The following is a 19,299-nucleotide window of genomic DNA, read 5'->3' on the forward strand; positions in this document are numbered from 1 at the left end:
TCTACAGTGGATCGGACCAACTTAACCTGAAAAAATTTGTTGTTGAAATACATTTATGCTCGTAGAAATGATAGCCCACCGGCACATCCATCACCACCTGGAAACCGACAGCTGTTGCCACGCTGGAAACCGTCCTATGTTATTGAGAGATCGAATGCAGGTGTGTTTGGATTGCAAATTTTCAAAAAAAAATTGCTACGTTGTTGAACAATGCAGGCATGCCTGCATCAGGCTTAATGCCATTGAACAAAACGGTTAACAAACACGGATAGAAGTTGGGGCTTCTACATCTTCATTACCGTAACCAAGCCCAAGAGAGCAGCCGGACTCGAAGCCCCCTTCTATGTGGCAAGCTGAAAGCTGAGCAGCTTTTGTTTTCATCACCTTATACAAGCCAACTCCTGTTACTACCTCAAATACACAGACAAAAAACATATGCCACACAATAATTTGCCACATTGACATCGTTTCAAATTCTAAGGAACTTCATAGGGAAAAAAAATTCAAAGAGAGGTCCGCAATTCCAGAAATGATATCATCAATATCTCCATCTTCCAATCGTTTCAAATGTTCAGCCTCATCAGAAACAAAAGGTGTAAGCTCCAAGGAACTTTCAGATATGGCTTTCTTTAACTGTTTGACAAATTCATCCTCCTCAGTTGGCATTTCCAGATTCCAAACCTTGAAGATGTCCCCGGTCAATTGTTCTGTCACAAGGCCTGGAAATTTGAAATCCTCAGATTCTTTAGTCCCCAAATCCCTGAGTTTCTCATTGTATGTTGGAAGAAAAACATTGTTCAAGTTAAATGTGGATATGGAAATATTATTATTCTCATCGATCAGTCGATCTCCACTCAAGTTTTGTGCTTCTTCATCAGACAAAGAAATATCATCAACTCTTGCATCCAGAATCTGTGAAGTTTCCATATCTGTGTCGTAAGGAGAAATATCTTCCCATATGGCAGCAGAAGAGTTGGATTTTGAACCAAGTCTCGTGATCAAAGTATCTTGATGAGAATTACAGCCATTTTCAGAGATTTCATCTTTTATTAGGCAGGAATCTGCCCAAGCTACATCTTCTGGTGAAACCACATCAGAATGCACAGTTGTAACCTGGTTAGATTCCAAAGAATTCAGACGTAGTGAAGAAATGTCAACTTCCATGTATATTCCTGCTAGAATGCTGCAAAAATTTATCAAAGAGGAAAAGTTGGAATCAGCAACATGAGGTGCTTCAAGTAAATATTTAGACTATTCATTTGCGAACCCAGTAACTCTTCTTTCTGGTTTAGAGGGTATAACGAAGTTTGACCAAGACAGTGGTCTTAAAGATGCATATTTCCAAATTAAACTGCATGTGGATGTAATTTTCTCATCAACAACCTAATGCACATAACTAACTTGTCCTCTTAATCTTTCTGCTGTCAAGAGAGAAAAGAGACAGGGGTTGCATCCTAAACTTTCCAATCTCAATGAATCAATTTCCAAAGCAGCTAAAACCTTAACTTGAAAGTAAGCCAAAGACTCAAAGGTCACCACTGGCCAAGAGAAATTGTTTGCAAATCTAATGGACTTTTACAGGAACCAATGATTTTAAAAAAGCTCATTCCCAACACCTCCTCAGTCTAAGCAATCTCAAGGGCTAGGAAAAACACCTCCAGGTTGTAATATTTAAGTTGAAATCATACGCAAAGATCAAACAATAATACCACACGCTAATTCTTCTTTGCTAATAATTTCTTGTAATAGACAGTTAAATCATAGGCAATTGTGGGTAGCATCACCATTACTGCCAGAAGACATTTGTTTTCTTCCTGTTTGCCTTCAGAAACTATATATTTTTCAAGCCACCAAAACAATTTAGAATCTCACTAACATACATCTTTTTATCATAGGAAAAGCACAACTAAAAACCTTCCCGAGGAAAAGCTAACATGTAAATTTCAAGTTGTTTGTCTGCCTCAGCCTACAATCTGTGAACTTCATTAAAATCGTGGAGCATCTATAAAGTCCCTATATTGCAAAAGTCTATATGAGAATTTCAACTTAACAAATCAGCTTACAAGGAGAGATTGTGATCAAAGGCAAATTTCTATAATCAAAAGAACTCCATAATCCGAACACTAGGATTTGCTCAATCACTTTACAAGACAGCTGGATTTTAAGAAAGTCGCTGAGCCAGTTAAGTGAAAAAGTTTTAACAACTGGTGAATCTTTGAAAAGAAATCAATCAGAAAATAATCTCAGTCTAGGTATACAATTAGAAAAGTTTGTCCAAAGAATTCCTCTGCTACTTATTCAGGCAAGTATTCACTATAAAAAGTTTTAACGTCTAGCTATGACACGCTGGAAACATAAATGGAAAATGTTCTGCCTGCCAAGCGTACTTGCATCAATACTAAACTAATTGGGCTCTAACAGAGGATAACAGTTTCCCAGTTAAGGAACTAACAAGGAGTGAATGCATGGCAAATACTTGTTTGTTAAGCCAATAAATAATATGCCACATTCAATGAGCTGGTTTTTCCAAAACATCCACATTTTGCAAGTCAAAATTGCATTACTATATAAACTCCTGATTCAATAAACTGATAAACGTAAATTAAACAGAAAACAGATAATTTCATCTACTAAACCCTAAATCCTTCAAACTCCAAAAGGTAGAGAAAGCAGATAATATTGCCCGCCTAATCTTCTTTCATACTACCATTTAGCAATCCATTTTCACAAGACTTTGGTCTTTGCAATGTGAATTGGCATAAGATTTAAAAAATTCTCTTTTGGGGCACATATTATTCGCTGGAGCTATGGATTGCATGCAGGTCCGAAGTCCCAACAAGAGCCAGGACAAAAAAAAACCCAAATTAACAAAAACGAAACTCTAAAAAGAGAAAAAAACGAAATTAATAATCACCTCAGATTGCTAACCGGAGCAATTTACTGGTGGAACAGAGCACCAGGCTTTTGCCGGTGAGGAATTTAGGGTTTTCAATTTTAAATGGCTTCCAAAATCCGCTTTAAGCTCAGGTTTTGAAGGTAACTGGAGAAGCTTATTCCTAGGAGTTTGTTTCAGTTTAAGCTTCCAGGTTCAAAAGATTAGCCAGGACTCGACAGTTTCAGTTGAGCCCCTCAAAGGTTGATATTTTACTCGCACCCCTTAGGGCTTGCTTTGAGAGTTTAGGATAGAAAACAAAAGAGAAATTACTTTTACCTGTGGGCGCTATAATCTTTGGACCCGTGTACAATTCTCAAAGCTTTAGCCCAGGTAGAACCCTGAATTGGCGGCCACACACGAAGTCGAATGTTGCCCTTACGGATCAGAGGTAAATGAATCTGATCAAGTCGAATACTATAATATTATTAAGTTTATTTGTTTGTTGTAATAAGTTTAAATTTAGATTTCTTCCTTGATTATCCAAAAAAAAGTTTAAAATTATATTTAGATTTAACTTGTTTTTATATAGAGCCGAATGGAATCGGATTTTCACTGAATCCAGGTTCAAGTCGAGTTTAAATAGTTGCAAATTTCAATATTAGGCTAATAAAGCAAAACTTGAGGTGAACTTGAAATTTTATCAAATACAAAATATTAGTAGTGGTCGATTTGATTAGTTAATAAACTAAGTTTGAACGAATTCTAATCAAACGAGTTTGAGTCGAGTAGTTTAATTTATTATTCAATTTAAGTGAGTGATATATAGAGAATACTCAAGCTGCCACAACAGTAATTTCACAGGTGAGGTGAATAGAAAATGCAATGAAAGCTACCACCAGCACAAAGTGAGATACTTAATGTGCCAGCTATTCATTATCTAAACTCAGAATTACTCCCACAAGAGAGTTCAAGCGTTTGCACCTAACGAGTCGAGTCGAGTCGAGTTGAGTTTTGGCTTAATCGAATCGAAACTCAACTTAATTTTACAAAACTCGAAATCGAATTTGAACTCAACGAGCTCAAAATATCGAGCTCGAGCTCGAATTTAAAAAAAATAAAAAATAATTTATTTTTATTTTAAAAATATAAATACAAATGATAATTTTTCTTAACAAATAATAAAATATTAGGAATATATATGTAATTTTACTATTAAAATAAAAAATATATATAATCGAACTTGCGAGTTGAATTTAGTATTTTTGATCTCGAGTTCGACTTGATGAACTTGAACTCGATATTGACTGAGTTCGAGTCGAGCTAACATAGAGATCATAGACTTCTGTCCACTCTAACATAAATGTGGTAGTGGTTGCCAAAATAATACAATGCAATAAGATCTTAAGATGATAAGTTATCATAATTAGCCTTCGAATCCTACCACCGGACTAGACATTTGTTAGACAAGTCCCTCTCCAAATAAATGATACTACCAGCATATCGTGAGTTGGATGTTTCCTCAGGTGCAGCATACAAAAGTGAGAAGGCAACCACTAAGTCGGGGTTGGTATAATGTGAAATCAATGTCCACCTGCTAAAGACGTATCCGTCGGTCACCTATCTGGAGTCCAAGCTGTGAATCATTGGCAGCAGGAATTGCAGGTAAATCTAATTTTGACATGTTACAACCAAACAACAAGAAGATTCAACTTTAGAACATCAAACAGGAGCATAGGAAGGGGAATCAGCTAGAAATTAGAATCCCATCATCATCATCAGTACTTCACCCTTTCAAATAAATGCGAAATTTATTCTTCAACTACTCAACCACGAATCCTACATTTTCATTTTGGGTTAATTACATTGATTCACCATTCCCTGAGGTTTTGTCAAATTACAAATTAGTCCCTTAAATTTAGCTAAATTATATCAGCTTCCTTATCTGTAACGACATCCAATCATCCAAAACTAGCTTACAGCGACAGGAAATGACTTAGTGCCCTCTGCTTTAAATGCGTGTCCATCCCTTGAGGTACGTCCAAATATCAATAGGAAATCTATAGTTTGACCGAAATAATTGCCAAAATTCTGTCTATTCCTCATCACATGTCATTAAATTGTCATTTAAGGGAACATAATATAATGCTGGCTGATATCAGTTCGGAGCAAATGTGATTATTCACCAAAGGGGGGAAAAAAAAAGAAAAAGGGGAAGAAGAAAAGAAAATGCTGTTGAACAAACAAATGAAATTCTTGAACTGAGTTTGAACTTTTTCAACTCAGAATTGAATGAAAATGATGCAGCATGTTACAATTCGAATCTCAGCAACCGTCAGTCCATGATGACACGGTAAGTAATCATGATTACCAATCTAAAGAAGTGGAAAAACTCACCCGTGGCCTCTTCCCTCTTTTTGCTTGGCACAAGATGAGAGACCATCTTTTCCCTGATTTAAATGGACTATGTACAAATCATGGTAATCAACTTCGTTCTACTAATGCTAACTGGGGTTTGCAACAAAATATGCAAGTGCACCTACAAATGGGGCATTGATGTAAGTCGTTGGCTCCGATTGCCGAAATGCGACTCGATCGTCTTCGTAGGCATCATCTTCCCCAGGACCACCCACCACTGCCCCGACTAATACGTTGGGGTTGGGGCTGGAGGAGTTAAAATAAATGGAACCCTCTGTACAAGCGATGAACTGGGGATGATCCTTGACGGAAGGAAGTGAGGAGCCACGATGGTGTATGCGTTGCGGAAAAACATAACTGTAACCAACCATGTATGACATTCCTTTAGGATTATCGCCTAAGATGTAGTCCACCTGCCTCTTGGCGATTGCGCGGAGCATGGCTGGACTTGCGCTGACGCTTCCACAATTTACAGTCTGGGATGATTTTTCCAGATAATTGGCGTAAACCAGCAAGAGGAAAGCGATTGTAGTGGCGTGCTGCAAGTTGCTCCCGCCAGGCTTGTATATAAGGCCTCCGGGACTGTACTCAATGTGGGAGTATGAAGATTCCGGGATGAGTGTGCACATGAAACTATCTGCTGATGCTTTATAAGATTGAAGACTGTACGTGCTCCCCTCCAATACCTCCTGAATAGGTGTAGTGTATATTGTTAGCTCAGAAAAGAATCATTCACCGGGTGGGGGGAAAAGGTTCATTAATTTGTCTGATATTTACCTTAGAAACAAGAACATTTAGGCCAGCATGCTTATTGTCCCATCCAAACTCGTTGATGTTGTCATCAGCACCAAGTGTTTTGCCATTGTTTTGAATGTAACTGAGGTAAGAATCACCTTGAGATGCCCTCCTTAACCAGGCCGCTCCCCATAACAATTCGTCCTGCCAATTTGTAGAACAATCAATTAAGTGACTGCATACGAATCATCATTGACAAATGGTCAGTTGGAATAATTCAACCAACCAAATTTCAGAGTGTTTTATGATTTGATTAAATATAAAGAACTTGCGTCTTAGTCATATTCCTAGGAAAATTTTTGTGACATAACTTGGGGAATGATAATAAGCTTATAAGGTGATTGAAAAGACTGCCAATATTGCTTGCCTGATATCCATCAAAATCACAGTAAAATGGGCAGACTCCATCCCGAATATTTGCGTTATCGCTGTAAGCCCCTCGGTACGTGTCTGCAAAATCAAATACCCTAGTGGCAGTGCCCAAAAGTTTGTCAGCATAACCGGAATCTGACGACCTAAATGCAATGGATGAGGCAGCCAGAGCAGCCGCTGTCTCGGCGGCTACATCAGAGGCCGGATTTGGAGCATCAACTGTGTAGACAGTCCTGGCAGTGTCCATATCTTCTGGTCTTTCCCAGCAATTGTGGTCCAAAATTGGGTCCCCGACCTGTCATCAATTTTCGAAACAAAAATTAACCATATTCAACATGTTTTAATTTTCATATTCAACATGTTTTCCCCCCTTTGAACTGAGTGAAGATTCAAATCTAGTGGCTAATGAAAACTTGAAACATTGAGCTTTGATCCAATAATTATCTGGAAGAGTCTCTTAGAACTCTCCTGGCACAAAGTCGATGGAAGTTCAAATCCCACCTAATGCATTACAAGGAAATATATATTATGCTTCCATTGTTCATCCTCCAATGCCATACAAACTCATTTAGACTCCCCCTCCCCCATAAAATAGGAGTAGTGTACGTAGATTGTCTGTCAGACAAAAAAAAAATACTGAATGAAAACTTGAGTCCGATGTAAAAGTGGTCCAGTAGTTGCTGCCTTTAGTTCGGCCAATTAAAACATAGACTCCCGGATTTAACATTGCGTTCTGTGCAACTGAATTTCTAGACCTCATATGGTTAGAAGAATATAATTATTGTAATATCAGTACAGAAAAATAAGGCCTTGTTTGGGTTGCTTGTTTTCGTCGAAAAATATTGTCGTTTTTCGTGATCACATTTTCCTATCACTTTTTTCCCTCACATATATTAAATCGCTACAGTAATTTTTTCATGAAAAATGACGAAAAATGCAATCCAAACACAACCTAAATTATCAGACACTCACCAAACATGTTTGGTGGATTCTTTACGACTATTGAGACCTAGGGAAGATTTCAATTACCCACTTCGCATCATTTATATAATCGACCCCGCACAAGTTTATTTACTAAGTTCTGCAGTCTCCGGGAAAATCAAGAAGATTTTGCCAACAACTTGACTCCGGCATGATCAGACGAACGAACTTATTAGTACGTATTTGGGTCGAAACTGGGAAACTCAAGTAACAACCTAAGCTAAGTACAAGCATAATTAGCTAACAAGTACTTGGTCTCATACTGGAACCTGCATTTGTCTTTTAATTTTTCTTAAACGTCCCTGAGGAAACGTTAAAAAAGCATCTTCAAGTCGAATAATTCTGGGCTTATCTGTCACCATTAGTGTAAATTGAAAAAAGATAGAAAATTAAGCTCATTCATATTTTGCTTCAGAACAATCTCATATCCAGGATGCGGTTTTCCTTTAGGGAAGAGCCATATATAGATGGGGATCATGGAGATTATACATGCAAGACTGTAGTGTACCCATGAAGCAGATATTCTAGTATAATGTAAAAAAAAAAAAAAAAAAGGTTGAGCTGCACGCACTCCGGGGAGCAGGTGTTGGAAATTGTGGGTTTACTTGCTAGATTTGGGCAGAAGACTTGGAGGTCCCAACTCCCAACTCCCAAACGCCAGAGTAAAAAAACTGAAAAAAGAGACAAGAAGAGTGGGCGCCAGCCACATAGAAGTGAGTGATATCCACGACTCTCTCAGCCACACATCTTCCCCGCGCCTCCCGAGTCATATGCGGTCAGGCCAGGCAACACTACTGCTACTGCTACTAACCATGCTTTCACGGCATCAATAGTTCCTCTACCACTCAAAAAGCCAATCCAAGACGGACTTGGCAGTTGCTACTACCATTACTATATCAACATTATAGTCATTATTGTCCACATTACGCCGGAAACATTAGAATAGTGCAGCAACATGATCACTTAATTACTAGTAGCAAGCTACGAAGTATGAATCCAAATACTAGGTAGCCAGTAGCATTAAGATTAATCAGTAGTAAGTGTTACTTGCGAATCCAAATACTTAGTAGAGCCATGTGTGTGGTATATAGCAGAAGTAGTATAGCGGTAAATATAATAATATTAACCTGCACGAAAATACGATTGGGTTGAGAAACAGTCTTGAGAAGATAGTCGGTGGACCACTTAATGGCGACCAGAGCGTTCCTTAATTCAGCGGGAGGCATGTAGCCGCCGAATTCAATGACGCTCCAGGCCAGCATTGTGGTGGTGAAAGCCATGGGAAAACCAAACTTGACGTTGTCACCGGCGTCGTAGTAACCACCGGTCAAGTCGGTTTTTACCATCCACCCATCACCCAGCCCCGAATGTCCCCTCCAACTCATCCTCTGGTCCTGAGGTAAGAACCCGGAACGCTGTCCCTCGAAAAACAGTATGCATTTCGACAATGCCTCTCCGTACTCATGGTAGCTCGCTTTGTAGACCGGCAATAGCCCAAGAAAAGAAAGAGCTGCCAATATTGGGCAGAGGGATTGGCGGCAATACGGTGAAGATGACAACTTCATTGTTGGGAGTCTTTTTTCTGGGGAATTAAAAAGTTAATCCCCCGATCGAGGGAGGATGTTTTATAGTAGTAGTAGCATGCTAGAGCAGCTGCTGCTATGTGCTATCTAGGAAACGAATTTAATTTAAGAGTGGCGAACAAGCGAACCGTCCTTGGAACGTGGGTTTCTTAATTGGATGTGGATGTGGTATCTCAACTCAACTATTAAGTCACGGGGGGAGAAGATGGAAGAGAACAGAGAAAAGGTTAAGGGGAGAAGAGAGGAAATTGGCGCCGACATCACACGAGTGGTTTTGTCAGTTAAAATTCACATGCAGCGAGAAATGTGACTCCACTACTACTCAGCCATCCATACATTGGGCATTACAGACATACATGGCGGTTTAGCTCCTTTTTCTTGTGGGTCCGTTTCGTATTAACTTTGGAAGGGAGGAGAAAATGGAGTTATGGATGGATGGATGGACGGGGGAACGTTTCCTTCTTCTTGTTTTCCCTACTTTCTGCGCAGGGGTGTTCCCGACACTCTCTCCCATCCGTACTTACTTACTTACTATGGAGTAATTCACATCTACATACATGTATATATATATATAGCCACATAAAAATATTAGCACTATGGAAAAAACTTCTAACGTTCACTCTCTATTAGCACTATATATATATACACACACACAAGAACTTATCATCTGCACACTCTGCACCTGGTTAGACTGGCTTATGATGTCGGAGGATTGCTCTTTTAAGGATTTTATGTAATCTGGAATCGAACCTTACATTAGTGCTTGGTTCACTCTATTTGGGCAGGGAAATGGAAATGATTGGGCTTTGCTTACTTGAAAAAAGAAACTGACTGCTGTGCGTGCGCGCGTCACGCGGGCTTTCGAGTGGAGTGGTTAGAGTGAAAGAACTGTTTTGCGCGGAAGAAAATGCAATAATATATAAATTGGGATTTGGAGGACTGTGGTGGGGGGTAGAACTTCGTATTAAACTTCGTAGTAGTGAATGGAATTACTCAAAAGGCCATTATTATATTCTTGTCTGTTCTTGTAAGACCCACAAAAAGTGAAAGGGAAAAGAGGTGTGAAGTTCTGATGTCAATCACACCTAACCTTAACTTAATTGTTAACTCTTCCTGCCCCTTTCGTTTTATTAGCTCCTACGTGCAAAAATTGATCTAGCACCCGCCCAGTATTACTTTCTCTGCGAAATCTATTAGGAAAAAATTAGCTCAATTGTCTAGGAAGTCTGGATTGATCCATTGCATTTTCATCCTTCTACTCCTTTTCAGGAGAGCACATGTGATGAATTGGACTTCAAGAAAAGAACACCAGGCGACAGAGTAGAGATGTGATGACTCTGCTTTGATGTTCTTAAGATGAGAGTAGTGATGGCCTTTAGTGAAAGGCTTGGATGGACCAAACATGTTTCTTAACTCCTTGATTGCTTTTTCTGATCATATGACCCATATTCCATGAAATAACCTACCATTCACATACCGACAGATGATGGCTGCTGCATATCACTCAAAAAAAAAAAAACCTATTTTTCCGTCATTAGTATCTCCTTTTTGGATTTGTTCCGCAGGAGGACAGAAAAGCCGGTGTAATGGTATCGTCCACCTTATTTTTTTCTTTCTATTCCTCACTAATCAATAGTTCGTGTGATGCAACAAATAAGACAGGGTGGTCCTCCGTCCTCCTGCTGCACGACAATTGGTTAAGGCATCTGTTTTCTTTGAGAGCGTTGAAACTGCATTTCAGAGCTAGAAAGCTTCTTCCACAGGATTAATTGTTAGTGGAGCGGATGCTCTGATCTGCCAAGTGATAATAAGCTGCTTAGTTTCGAGCGGGAAGACAAGCTGGTTCTGCTGGAGCCGAGGGCATTTAACTTCATCAGAGCAACCGGAGTATCTTGCCATCACAAAACGTAATTGACTAAACTTTATTGCGTCGGCCCAAAAGTATGTTGGATGAGAAGCACTACATCAAGTTCATCACGTTCAGTGTGTTTGTACGAGTAAATGAATTCACGATCCCTACCAAAACCAGTACCGCAAAAAGCAAGTAAACCCCTGTATTTGCTTGCGACCACAACTTGTCGCTATATTTTACATCACCAAGTTTAACTGATAAAAGTTTAGTAATAAAGCTTAATACAGTTACGTCTGATCATTACCTCCACCAGACCTTGAATTCTCCACAGTTCAAGATTTTCAAATTTGAAGACTGAAACTTAACTCGAAACCATGCCGTCACAGGTTGTGAATTTTTCAAAATAGACACTAGCAAGTCTTGTCTATGCCATCACAAGTTAAGAACTTAAGATGTCGCCTCATATTTTGTTTCCTTTTTCAGAAGGGTAAAAAGACCGCAGATACTCCATTATCACATCTTTACAATAGTAGACGGAGGGTCAAAATGAAATGTACGACAGGCTTTGCACGTCAAAATATATTTGCCAACCAAATCTTGCAAGGCATTTCATTTCCCTTTCAAAAAAAATATAACAAGTTCACAGCTACTGCTCTCTAATATCTTTCACTTGAAATCATCATAGAGCTCAAAACAAGACACAAAAGAAAAGGAAACACAACCATTTCACATGCCCCTATATTATAACAGGCGATTAAAGGATAATGATTCTCTAGCTAAGCTTCTCTTACTTTTTTTTACCTTATCCATTTAGTAAGCCAACGCTGTACCAACAGTCTCCAAAAAGAAGTCCAAAATCTACCTGCAAAGACATTCAGAATTTATAGACAGGAAAGGTGGCAGTCAAAAAAGCCACCTGCCATTATTAAACTACCAACAACGTCAGTAGCCTCCAACAGGCCACTTTATACCTTGTTCAACTTGACATCGTCTGTCATTTGATGATTCATTTCAGGGGATGTTCGAGAGTTCAAAGGGCAGAAGAGTTCATACATGGCATTTTTCCATGCACACGTCACCGTGCTTCTATGCTTCAATAACTGAAACCCAACATATCGTTCAAAATGCTTGACATTTCCATAAAGAGTGCAAAGACCTCCAATATTAACAGTACTCTCAGCAAATATCCTACATTTGCTCATCCTTTGGATGGCCCCAAATGATCAAATGCTAAAAAGCAAAAAATAGCATTCAGATACTTCAGTGAAACATCAACAGACATCAACAAAACCCTGCTTTTAACATAGAAATTCTTAAAAGCACCACAAACAAATCTATGGCACTTAAATAACAGATCATTCACTACTACACAAAGTTTGGAGATAAATTATTCTACAAACAACAAAAACATGTTCAAATTCAAATTAAAGGCAAAACCATCACAACCATCAGTGCAATAATATGAGCCCATCCATCAATACCTTCGGGGAAAACGGTCCATAAACCGCCCAGAAGGACATTCATATGCTAGGTGTCCTCTTCCTCCACAGTTGTGACAGATCATCAAGGCCATGCAATCCCTACTCATATGGCCTACTTGCTGACAGTTCCGACAAACAATGTCCCGATATCCACCACCCACACCACCACCACCACCAATACGAGGTCCTCCACCTCGCTCATCAAAGATATTTCCTTTTGGGCAATCTCTAGCCACATGCCCAGATATATTACATAAATTGCAAACTGGATCATTCTGACAATCACGAGCCAGATGACCTGTCTTCCTACAGTTCTTGCAGGCCTTGTCATTGGTGCAGTCAGCAGCCATATGCCCTTGCTTGAAGCAATTGTTGCAGAGCCTCAGGTCACCAGGTGGCATAGGAGGAGCAGTGCAATCTCTTGCACGGTGGCCTGCCTTACCACAGGTGTGGCAGATACCTTCATTTGGACAGTTTCCAGCCATATGGCCAGGTTCGCGACAGTTCCAACACAGAGATTTTGTGGTGCATTCTGATGCAATATGCCTGGTTCAAGTGCCAAAATCCATACAAACATGATTATGAGATCTATTAGTAAAATAATTCCTATAAACAGTCCAACAAGATCAATGAAGAAGTCCGTGACTACATTTCTATAGACTCTCACATGCCATAAAAGACTCAGGAAGGCATTTCAATTGTAGTTTTCATGACGAAGTAGTTGGAAGCATTCACCAACTAGTATCATAGGGGGAAAAAAACTCAGAACTTGAAATTTCATATATGAATGCTGTTGCTCCTTGTGTAGTGGGCTTTGATGTCATTACAAGAGATCAAACAAGGATTATCTCTATAAAATCCTCACGTCATATTACCATAGTTCTCCGCACTTTGATTAAATGTTATTGACTTATTTCTTGCCAACGAGTATAACCAACAAAATTTGATGCAAATACATTTTTGAATAGGAAGCTACTCACCCAGGAAGGCCACAGTTGTGACATATGGCAACATTAGTGCAGTCTCTAGCAAAATGACCGGGCCTCTTGCAGTTCTTGCACAGACTGCTTTGGCTGTGAAGGACAAGATGCTAAAACTGTCATCAATCCCCCTAGAGATAGGATCAAGAAGACCAAAGATAATATTCCACACCAAAACCACAAGAGTCCGCCTAGTATACCGTATGCAGATATTTGCACATCAATAAGTAGTGTAGCAACAAGTACGCTGCTAGAAAGATACCTTCCCTTTATACAATCCTTTTTATATTTTAATAAATTACACCATAGAAAGATTTAATAAGTGGAAAAATTGATTGGCATTGAAAGAGCAAAAGCACATCGCATTGTGCATTTGTGCTTCACAATGGGAGAAGTTATTACAAAAAAAAGAACATGGAAGAAAACTTTGGATTGCACTGGAATCTAGAAAAAATTAATCAAAAAATAATCACCAAAAACTAAAATTTCAATACATCCTATAACTACATGAAATTCAAAAGTCCAATCAATAAAGCAGAAAGGCTTAAGAAAGGCACAGGACACAGACATAACAATAATTTGTCTATGATTGATAGAGTCTGAAACATGCATCTTAAGCAAGCCATCACCCCTTTTCTAGTCAAGGAATTTCTTCTTAAGGGATAGCATATTTATAAATCTACAGATGACTTAACCATTTTCGCCACCTTATCTGTTACTGAGAAATACAAAGCAAACACTCAATTTCTAGATGAAAGTAGGATAATGTTAAACTGTTGTAAAGATTTTGGTTGAATCAATATGTTAAAAAAAAATATACAGCAAAAACAACTGTTTGTCATTTAATGTAAAAACTCTACCATCCAGAAATTCATATAGAAGCATCTACTGAAAAGAGGTCATTATCGGCTTCCATTCCATTTCCTAAAAGTAATCATGTTCTCCACCTTCCAACCGATATTTCCTCACATACATCTGTAAAATAGAAGTTAAGCAGTATATAAACATTTAGAAACCAGAAACCTGAATCCCCGTCTTGACTCCCGTCTATAAGGTGCATCACGATATGAATATCGTTGAGTACGTATCTTGCGATCCATTGGACTCCTGCTCCTGCTCCTGCTTCGGCTTCTGCTATCTGAGCTCATATTCGATATTTACTCCAAAAAACCACCAACCACTAATGACCTGTGACAATTATACCACCACCAGAGCTGCTTCTGCCTCCTCCCTGTCCACCACAACCACAACACCCAAGACCGTATCAATGACTCCAAACAGAACCCTTACCCCTTTTTTAACACCAAATCCAACACTAGTAAGCATACATTTCTCAACAAGTAAAACCACCTCAGATCAGTTACAGATCTAAATAACTAGCACCAACAAATTTAATTCAAGAAAACTGTCTTCAACCACATCCTTAGTATTGCAAACATCTCTCCGTAAACTAGGAGTAAATGCCAGAACATTGTTTACCTACTTCAAAAAATACTGCTTTGACTACTCCAGCTTCACCACATATCATCAAATAAGAAGAAAGAGCTTCTTATCACCAACAGAAAACTCGATATGTTAGCCAACAGCTCTTTTGAATGAGAAGAGCGTTTTACATGTGTGAAACAAGTAATGCAAAACACAAAACCAAATTGAAATCTATGATTCTGGAATAAAGGATAATTTCAGCAACGCCTCCAACAGTTACAACTGCAATTACATGTCAATCTTTGCGACAATTGCTCCTACGAAGTTGAGTTCTTTAGAACTTTAGCATACTCCATCTTATCAGCCAAAACTCCATGACCAAGGACTTCCTATCTGCATACTTCTTGCTCTTTAATCCAGAATCCCACATAAGCCTTCACCCAAACCCGGAGCCGAACAAAGTTGCAACTATCTCAGTTTGAAATAGCAAGTCTACAACCTTTTCTCAAACAACATTAAATTTTTGTAGGTCTTTGAACTGCAGATGGATTAATTTAAAGAATACGGCATTCTGTTTCAGGGACTTTGTAGTATATTAGATAAATGTATATTTTAGCCTTTGTCACAACTACTGCTGTCACATCACAGCTCCATCACGAATAGCATCAACAATTGCATGATCAATTATTTCCTAAACTGTACAAGCTATAGACGCACAAAAACAACATATCTACACAAGAAACTGAAAACATAAAGACAATAAAAATTCCAACATATGAACAAAATCATAACCATCCATTACGAGTTTCATCACAAATTGCCTGGTATGGTCACGCTGCAATAGTCAAGGACGCCAAGTACCAGACAACAAATAGGATTCAGAAAGGACAAATACGTTTACAAAACCACATTGGATCTGACATTTCACAACTATGGGCAGGAGAAAATATTCAAAGAAAGCCAAACGCTATAGTCTGTGCAAAAAGTTCTTCCCTAAGGTGAAGGGATGGTACATCTCTGGTCTCTATCAACTACTCACAATACCAACGCACATACCGCAATACTAACACAGCTAGTGAAATACATATACGCGCAGAAACCATTACACACACAAATATACGTACGCGTATGTGTGTGTGTGTGCGTGCTTGGGTGAAAATCAGTCTAAATCAGGAAAAGCCCCAATTTTCCAAGAGCGATTTAGCGTAATTTTGCCTTATCTTGAGAAGAACGGTAAGTTCAACTAGGAAAATCTTCAAAACCTTGGTTTGCCAAGTTTGAACATAATTCTTCAATAATTAAGCAAAAGAAAAACAAAACAAAGCGAATAAAAATCATTTTAAAATTTTTCAAGTGAAAGAACAGGCCTGGTGTAAACCTGAACCTTATTTGATGAATCTAGATCAAAAGAGCTAAAGGACCGAAAGATTTAACGAGGAAGAAAGAGGGAGATACCAGCAACTGAAGGCCGATTGCGAAACCGCAAGTCTATTTTGACGCTCGCGTGGCTTTGGTACTAGGGCAAACTGGAGATAGAAAGCAGCGCGTCGAGAATTGGCTGGCAGCAGAAATTGTTGCTGCTTCTGCCCCTGTTTTCGTAAGACAGGGAAACCGCTTTACAAATTTAAACTAAAGTCGTGTTCTGGGCAGCACATCCATGTGGCGATGCCGGTAAAGTCGTAGCAAACTTCACTAACAGAAAATTGTAGTTTCAGTCCCTGAAGTTTCATGATGGTCCCGATTTAGTGTATAAAAAACTTTATTATATTTAACGCGACGTAATTAGTAATTGTAGACTAGTAGTTTCTTCCAAAAACAGAGGCTCCGTTTGGATTAGCTGTTTTTGGGGTTGTTTTTCAAAAACAGTACTGTAGCATTTCGTTTTTGAAATACAAGTCCGTTTGGATTAGTTGTTTTTGGAGTTGTTTTTTAAAAACTATATGAAAAACTTTTACTGTAAATGTTTTTTGAATTATTTTTAGAGGCATTTTTAAAACATATTTTAGGGTATTTATATAATTTATAATTTTTTATATTTTTATTTTTATATACATTAATGCATTTATAATACATTTATAAATATTTATAAATAAATATATAAGTGTATATTATTATAAATGTATAAATATATAATACATAACATAAATATATTTATAAATATATAAGTGTATATTATTATAAATGTATAAATTATAAATGAATATTATATAAATGTATAAATTAAAATTTATAATTTATAATTTTTATATTTTTATATAAATATACATTTATGCATTTATAATACATTTACAAATATTTATAAATAAATATATTTATATATTTATATAAAAATATATAAATGTATTATAAATTTATTATATTATATATAATACATAATATAAATATATTTATAAATGTATAAGTGTATATTATTGTAAATGTATAAATTATAAATGAATATTATATAAATGTATAAATTATAAATTATCCAAGAAAAATCAGTTGTTCTTAAAACAAAGGATTCAGTGTGCTAAGAAAAAGAAATTAATGGGCAAATCAATGTGATCTTCTTATGATATGGTGTCCACTTCTTATGTCACTTTATGTTTTCTCAATATTAACTTGACATAATTAATCTTAATGAGAGGCTCTAGCGTCTACAAAAGAGAAGAGGAGGACTTGAGAATTATGACACTCAAAAACCAAATAAATAAATAAATAATTGCTAAGTACCGTTGTTCACTTTCTGTGTGAGTAAATTGTCCATTACCAAAACCCCCCGCTTCAAATTCTCTATCCCCGAAGTAGTCTCTGTCCCATCTGTCACTTATTTGTACAACTGCCACGTGTCTCTAATCTTTTATTAACCCAAACTTAAATAAATCAATAATAATCGGTTTATAAATTTGGCCATTATTCCTTTGACTTTTATACCAGCTTCCTCGTGATTGGCGGGATCTTTAACCATCTACTATATGCTGTAGCATCATTTACACAAAATTGGAAAATATATAACCCAGACTGAGGCTACAGTTTTACAAGTGTATAAATTTGGAAAGGGAATATGCATGGAATTCAACAATAAGCAATCCGCAATATTCATCATAAATACAACACTTGAAACGTTTCTCATATTTCTAGGAAAACATTTACATAATGCATTAGTCTTCAACTACGACAAAAGTTAGTGTATACTTTTTGAAAAGAAAAAAAAAAAGGGGCTATATTGTTCATTATTTCAGCCTCTAGAGACACGTGGCAGCTGTACAAATAAGGGATAGAGGGAACAGAGGCTACTTTAGGGATAGAGGATTTGAAGCCCCTTCCCCCAAACCCCAACGCCAGGAAAAAAAAAAGACAACATCTCGTTAGAATATCTGTCAGCTAGACATAAAATGGTGCGATTAGGGAGGAAAAAACATAGACTATTTGGCTAACGTGTTTTTGTTCCGAAAGCACCCTTTGTGAAAATTAAGCATCTCTTAACCACCATATCCATTGCTTCCTTTCAAATTCTTCAAAATTCATATTCAAATAATAATTGTGTTCTAAATTCATGTACACTAGTATTTTGTGGTATTTTAAATCAAAATAATATTATATATATTTACATGTTGTGGTATAGAATAATATATAATATATAGACTAAAAATTTTAAAGAAGTGTATGCTTAATATTTTGAAAAAAAAATTAATCTATAATGATTTATATGATAAAAGAATTGTTAATGCATTTAGGGAGAGGGTTAGGTTGGGTGGTAAGGTGAGAAGAGTTTTCTAAAAAAAAGTCAATTTATCAATATCTGGCAAAACATATTATGTTATACCTATATATCAAAACTTATAATATAAAAAAATAAATTACAACCAATTTATTTTCTTTCATTTTTAGAAAAAAAAATCTTTCTCTTATCTTGTGCCCCTAAAATTGTTGACTACGTTTAGATTAGCATTTTTCACAAACTTTAACGTATATTTTAAAAAAAATCTCCATAATATGTGTTTTTAGAGTTCTCAAAATTAGTAAAAATTACCATCATTTCCCTCTTTTCTTATCCGCCAGTTAGTCATCAGATGCATCTTACGACTTTCATATCTTCTATCATGGTACCACTTTTTTTATTATTATTTTTTGTCATCTCTATCATATCCCTGCAAATCCCCTATCTTCTTCTCCCTTCTCCGCCTATCTTTGTAATTCATATTTCTTTTTCAACCTTTCCTGCCACTTTTTAACTCCTCGTCATTTTCTTCCATCCCTCCTCCCGCTATACCTAACCTCTAAATTCATATCCTTGTAACTCAATATATTTAACTTTACTTGTCATAATGAAAATATAAAATTGAAAATTAATTACAATGGTTGCAATTATTAGTATCTAAAAATGGAAATGAAAAACTGATAATATATATAATATCTTTAAGTACTAAAATCAATATATATATATATATATATATATATTTTAACATAGCAAATACATATTTACATATGAAGACAACAATAAGAATACATAAAATAATTAATGATACCAAAAGTTATCCTCAGTGTTTGGGTTTTATAC

At 37.0% G+C, this 19,299-nt stretch overlaps 3 protein-coding genes across 5 annotated transcripts; all 3 read right to left on the minus strand.

Moving 5' to 3' along the window:
- Window positions 1-200: 200 nt before the first annotated feature.
- LOC140036742 (uncharacterized) lies at window positions 201-3,367 on the minus strand. 2 transcript variants are annotated; one of them, XM_072079280.1, is made up of 2 exons: window positions 3,212-3,367; window positions 201-1,183 (listed from the first exon to the last, which is right to left on the minus strand). In XM_072079280.1, the coding sequence occupies exon 2, from the start codon at window positions 1,162-1,164 to the stop codon at window positions 487-489; it is 678 nt and encodes a 225-aa protein (XP_071935381.1). In that variant the 5' UTR covers window positions 1,165-1,183; window positions 3,212-3,367; the 3' UTR covers window positions 201-486. The 2 variants fall into 2 exon arrangements, with proteins under 2 accessions (XP_071935381.1, XP_071935380.1); XM_072079279.1 differs by having other exon boundaries at window positions 2,915-3,224.
- Window positions 3,368-4,262: 895 nt separating this feature from the next.
- LOC140036743 (endoglucanase 24-like) lies at window positions 4,263-9,696 on the minus strand. 2 transcript variants are annotated; one of them, XR_011840268.1, is made up of 5 exons: window positions 8,566-9,696; window positions 6,453-6,752; window positions 6,068-6,229; window positions 5,270-5,979; window positions 4,263-4,543 (listed from the first exon to the last, which is right to left on the minus strand). XR_011840268.1 is itself a non-coding variant. In XM_072079284.1 (4 exons), the coding sequence occupies exons 1-4, from the start codon at window positions 9,001-9,003 to the stop codon at window positions 5,377-5,379; spliced, it is 1,503 nt and encodes a 500-aa protein (XP_071935385.1). In that variant the 5' UTR covers window positions 9,004-9,696; the 3' UTR covers window positions 5,116-5,376. The 2 variants fall into 2 exon arrangements, 1 of the variants encoding a protein (XP_071935385.1); XM_072079284.1 differs by lacking the exon at window positions 4,263-4,543 and having other exon boundaries at window positions 5,116-5,979.
- A 2,458-nt stretch (window positions 9,697-12,154) lies between these two features.
- On the minus strand, window positions 12,155-16,373 carry LOC140036744 (uncharacterized). The gene is made up of 4 exons (XM_072079285.1): window positions 16,215-16,373; window positions 14,358-14,565; window positions 13,335-13,427; window positions 12,155-12,900 (listed from the first exon to the last, which is right to left on the minus strand). Exons 2-4 carry the CDS (start codon window positions 14,480-14,482, stop codon window positions 12,348-12,350), a joined length of 771 nt encoding a protein of 256 aa, XP_071935386.1. The 5' UTR covers window positions 14,483-14,565; window positions 16,215-16,373; the 3' UTR covers window positions 12,155-12,347.
- Window positions 16,374-19,299: the final 2,926 nt, after the last annotated feature.

This window comes from Coffea arabica, chromosome 2e, assembly GCF_036785885.1.
Source record: "Coffea arabica cultivar ET-39 chromosome 2e, Coffea Arabica ET-39 HiFi, whole genome shotgun sequence".
NCBI lineage: Eukaryota > Viridiplantae > Streptophyta > Magnoliopsida > Gentianales > Rubiaceae > Coffea > Coffea arabica.

Coding starts and splice junctions, on each gene's coding strand:
- LOC140036744 (XM_072079285.1), bottom strand. CDS start 14,482: ATGAGCTCAGATAGCAGAAGCCGAAGCAGGAGCAGGAGCAGGAGTCCA. Junction 13,428..14,357: donor GAGTCAAGACGGGGATTCAG/GTTTCTGGTTTC, acceptor TGTCCTTCACAG/CCAAAGCAGTCTGTGCAAGA. Junction 12,901..13,334: donor CACAACTGTGGCCTTCCTGG/GTGAGTAGCTTC, acceptor CACTTGAACCAG/GCATATTGCATCAGAATGCA.
- LOC140036742 (XM_072079280.1), bottom strand. CDS start 1,164: ATGGAAGTTGACATTTCTTCACTACGTCTGAATTCTTTGGAATCTAAC.
- LOC140036743 (XM_072079284.1), bottom strand. CDS start 9,003: ATGAAGTTGTCATCTTCACCGTATTGCCGCCAATCCCTCTGCCCAATA. Junction 6,753..8,565: donor CCAATCGTATTTTCGTGCAG/GTTAATATTATT, acceptor AATTGATGACAG/GTCGGGGACCCAATTTTGGA. Junction 6,230..6,452: donor GTGATTTTGATGGATATCAG/GCAAGCAATATT, acceptor ACAAATTGGCAG/GACGAATTGTTATGGGGAGC.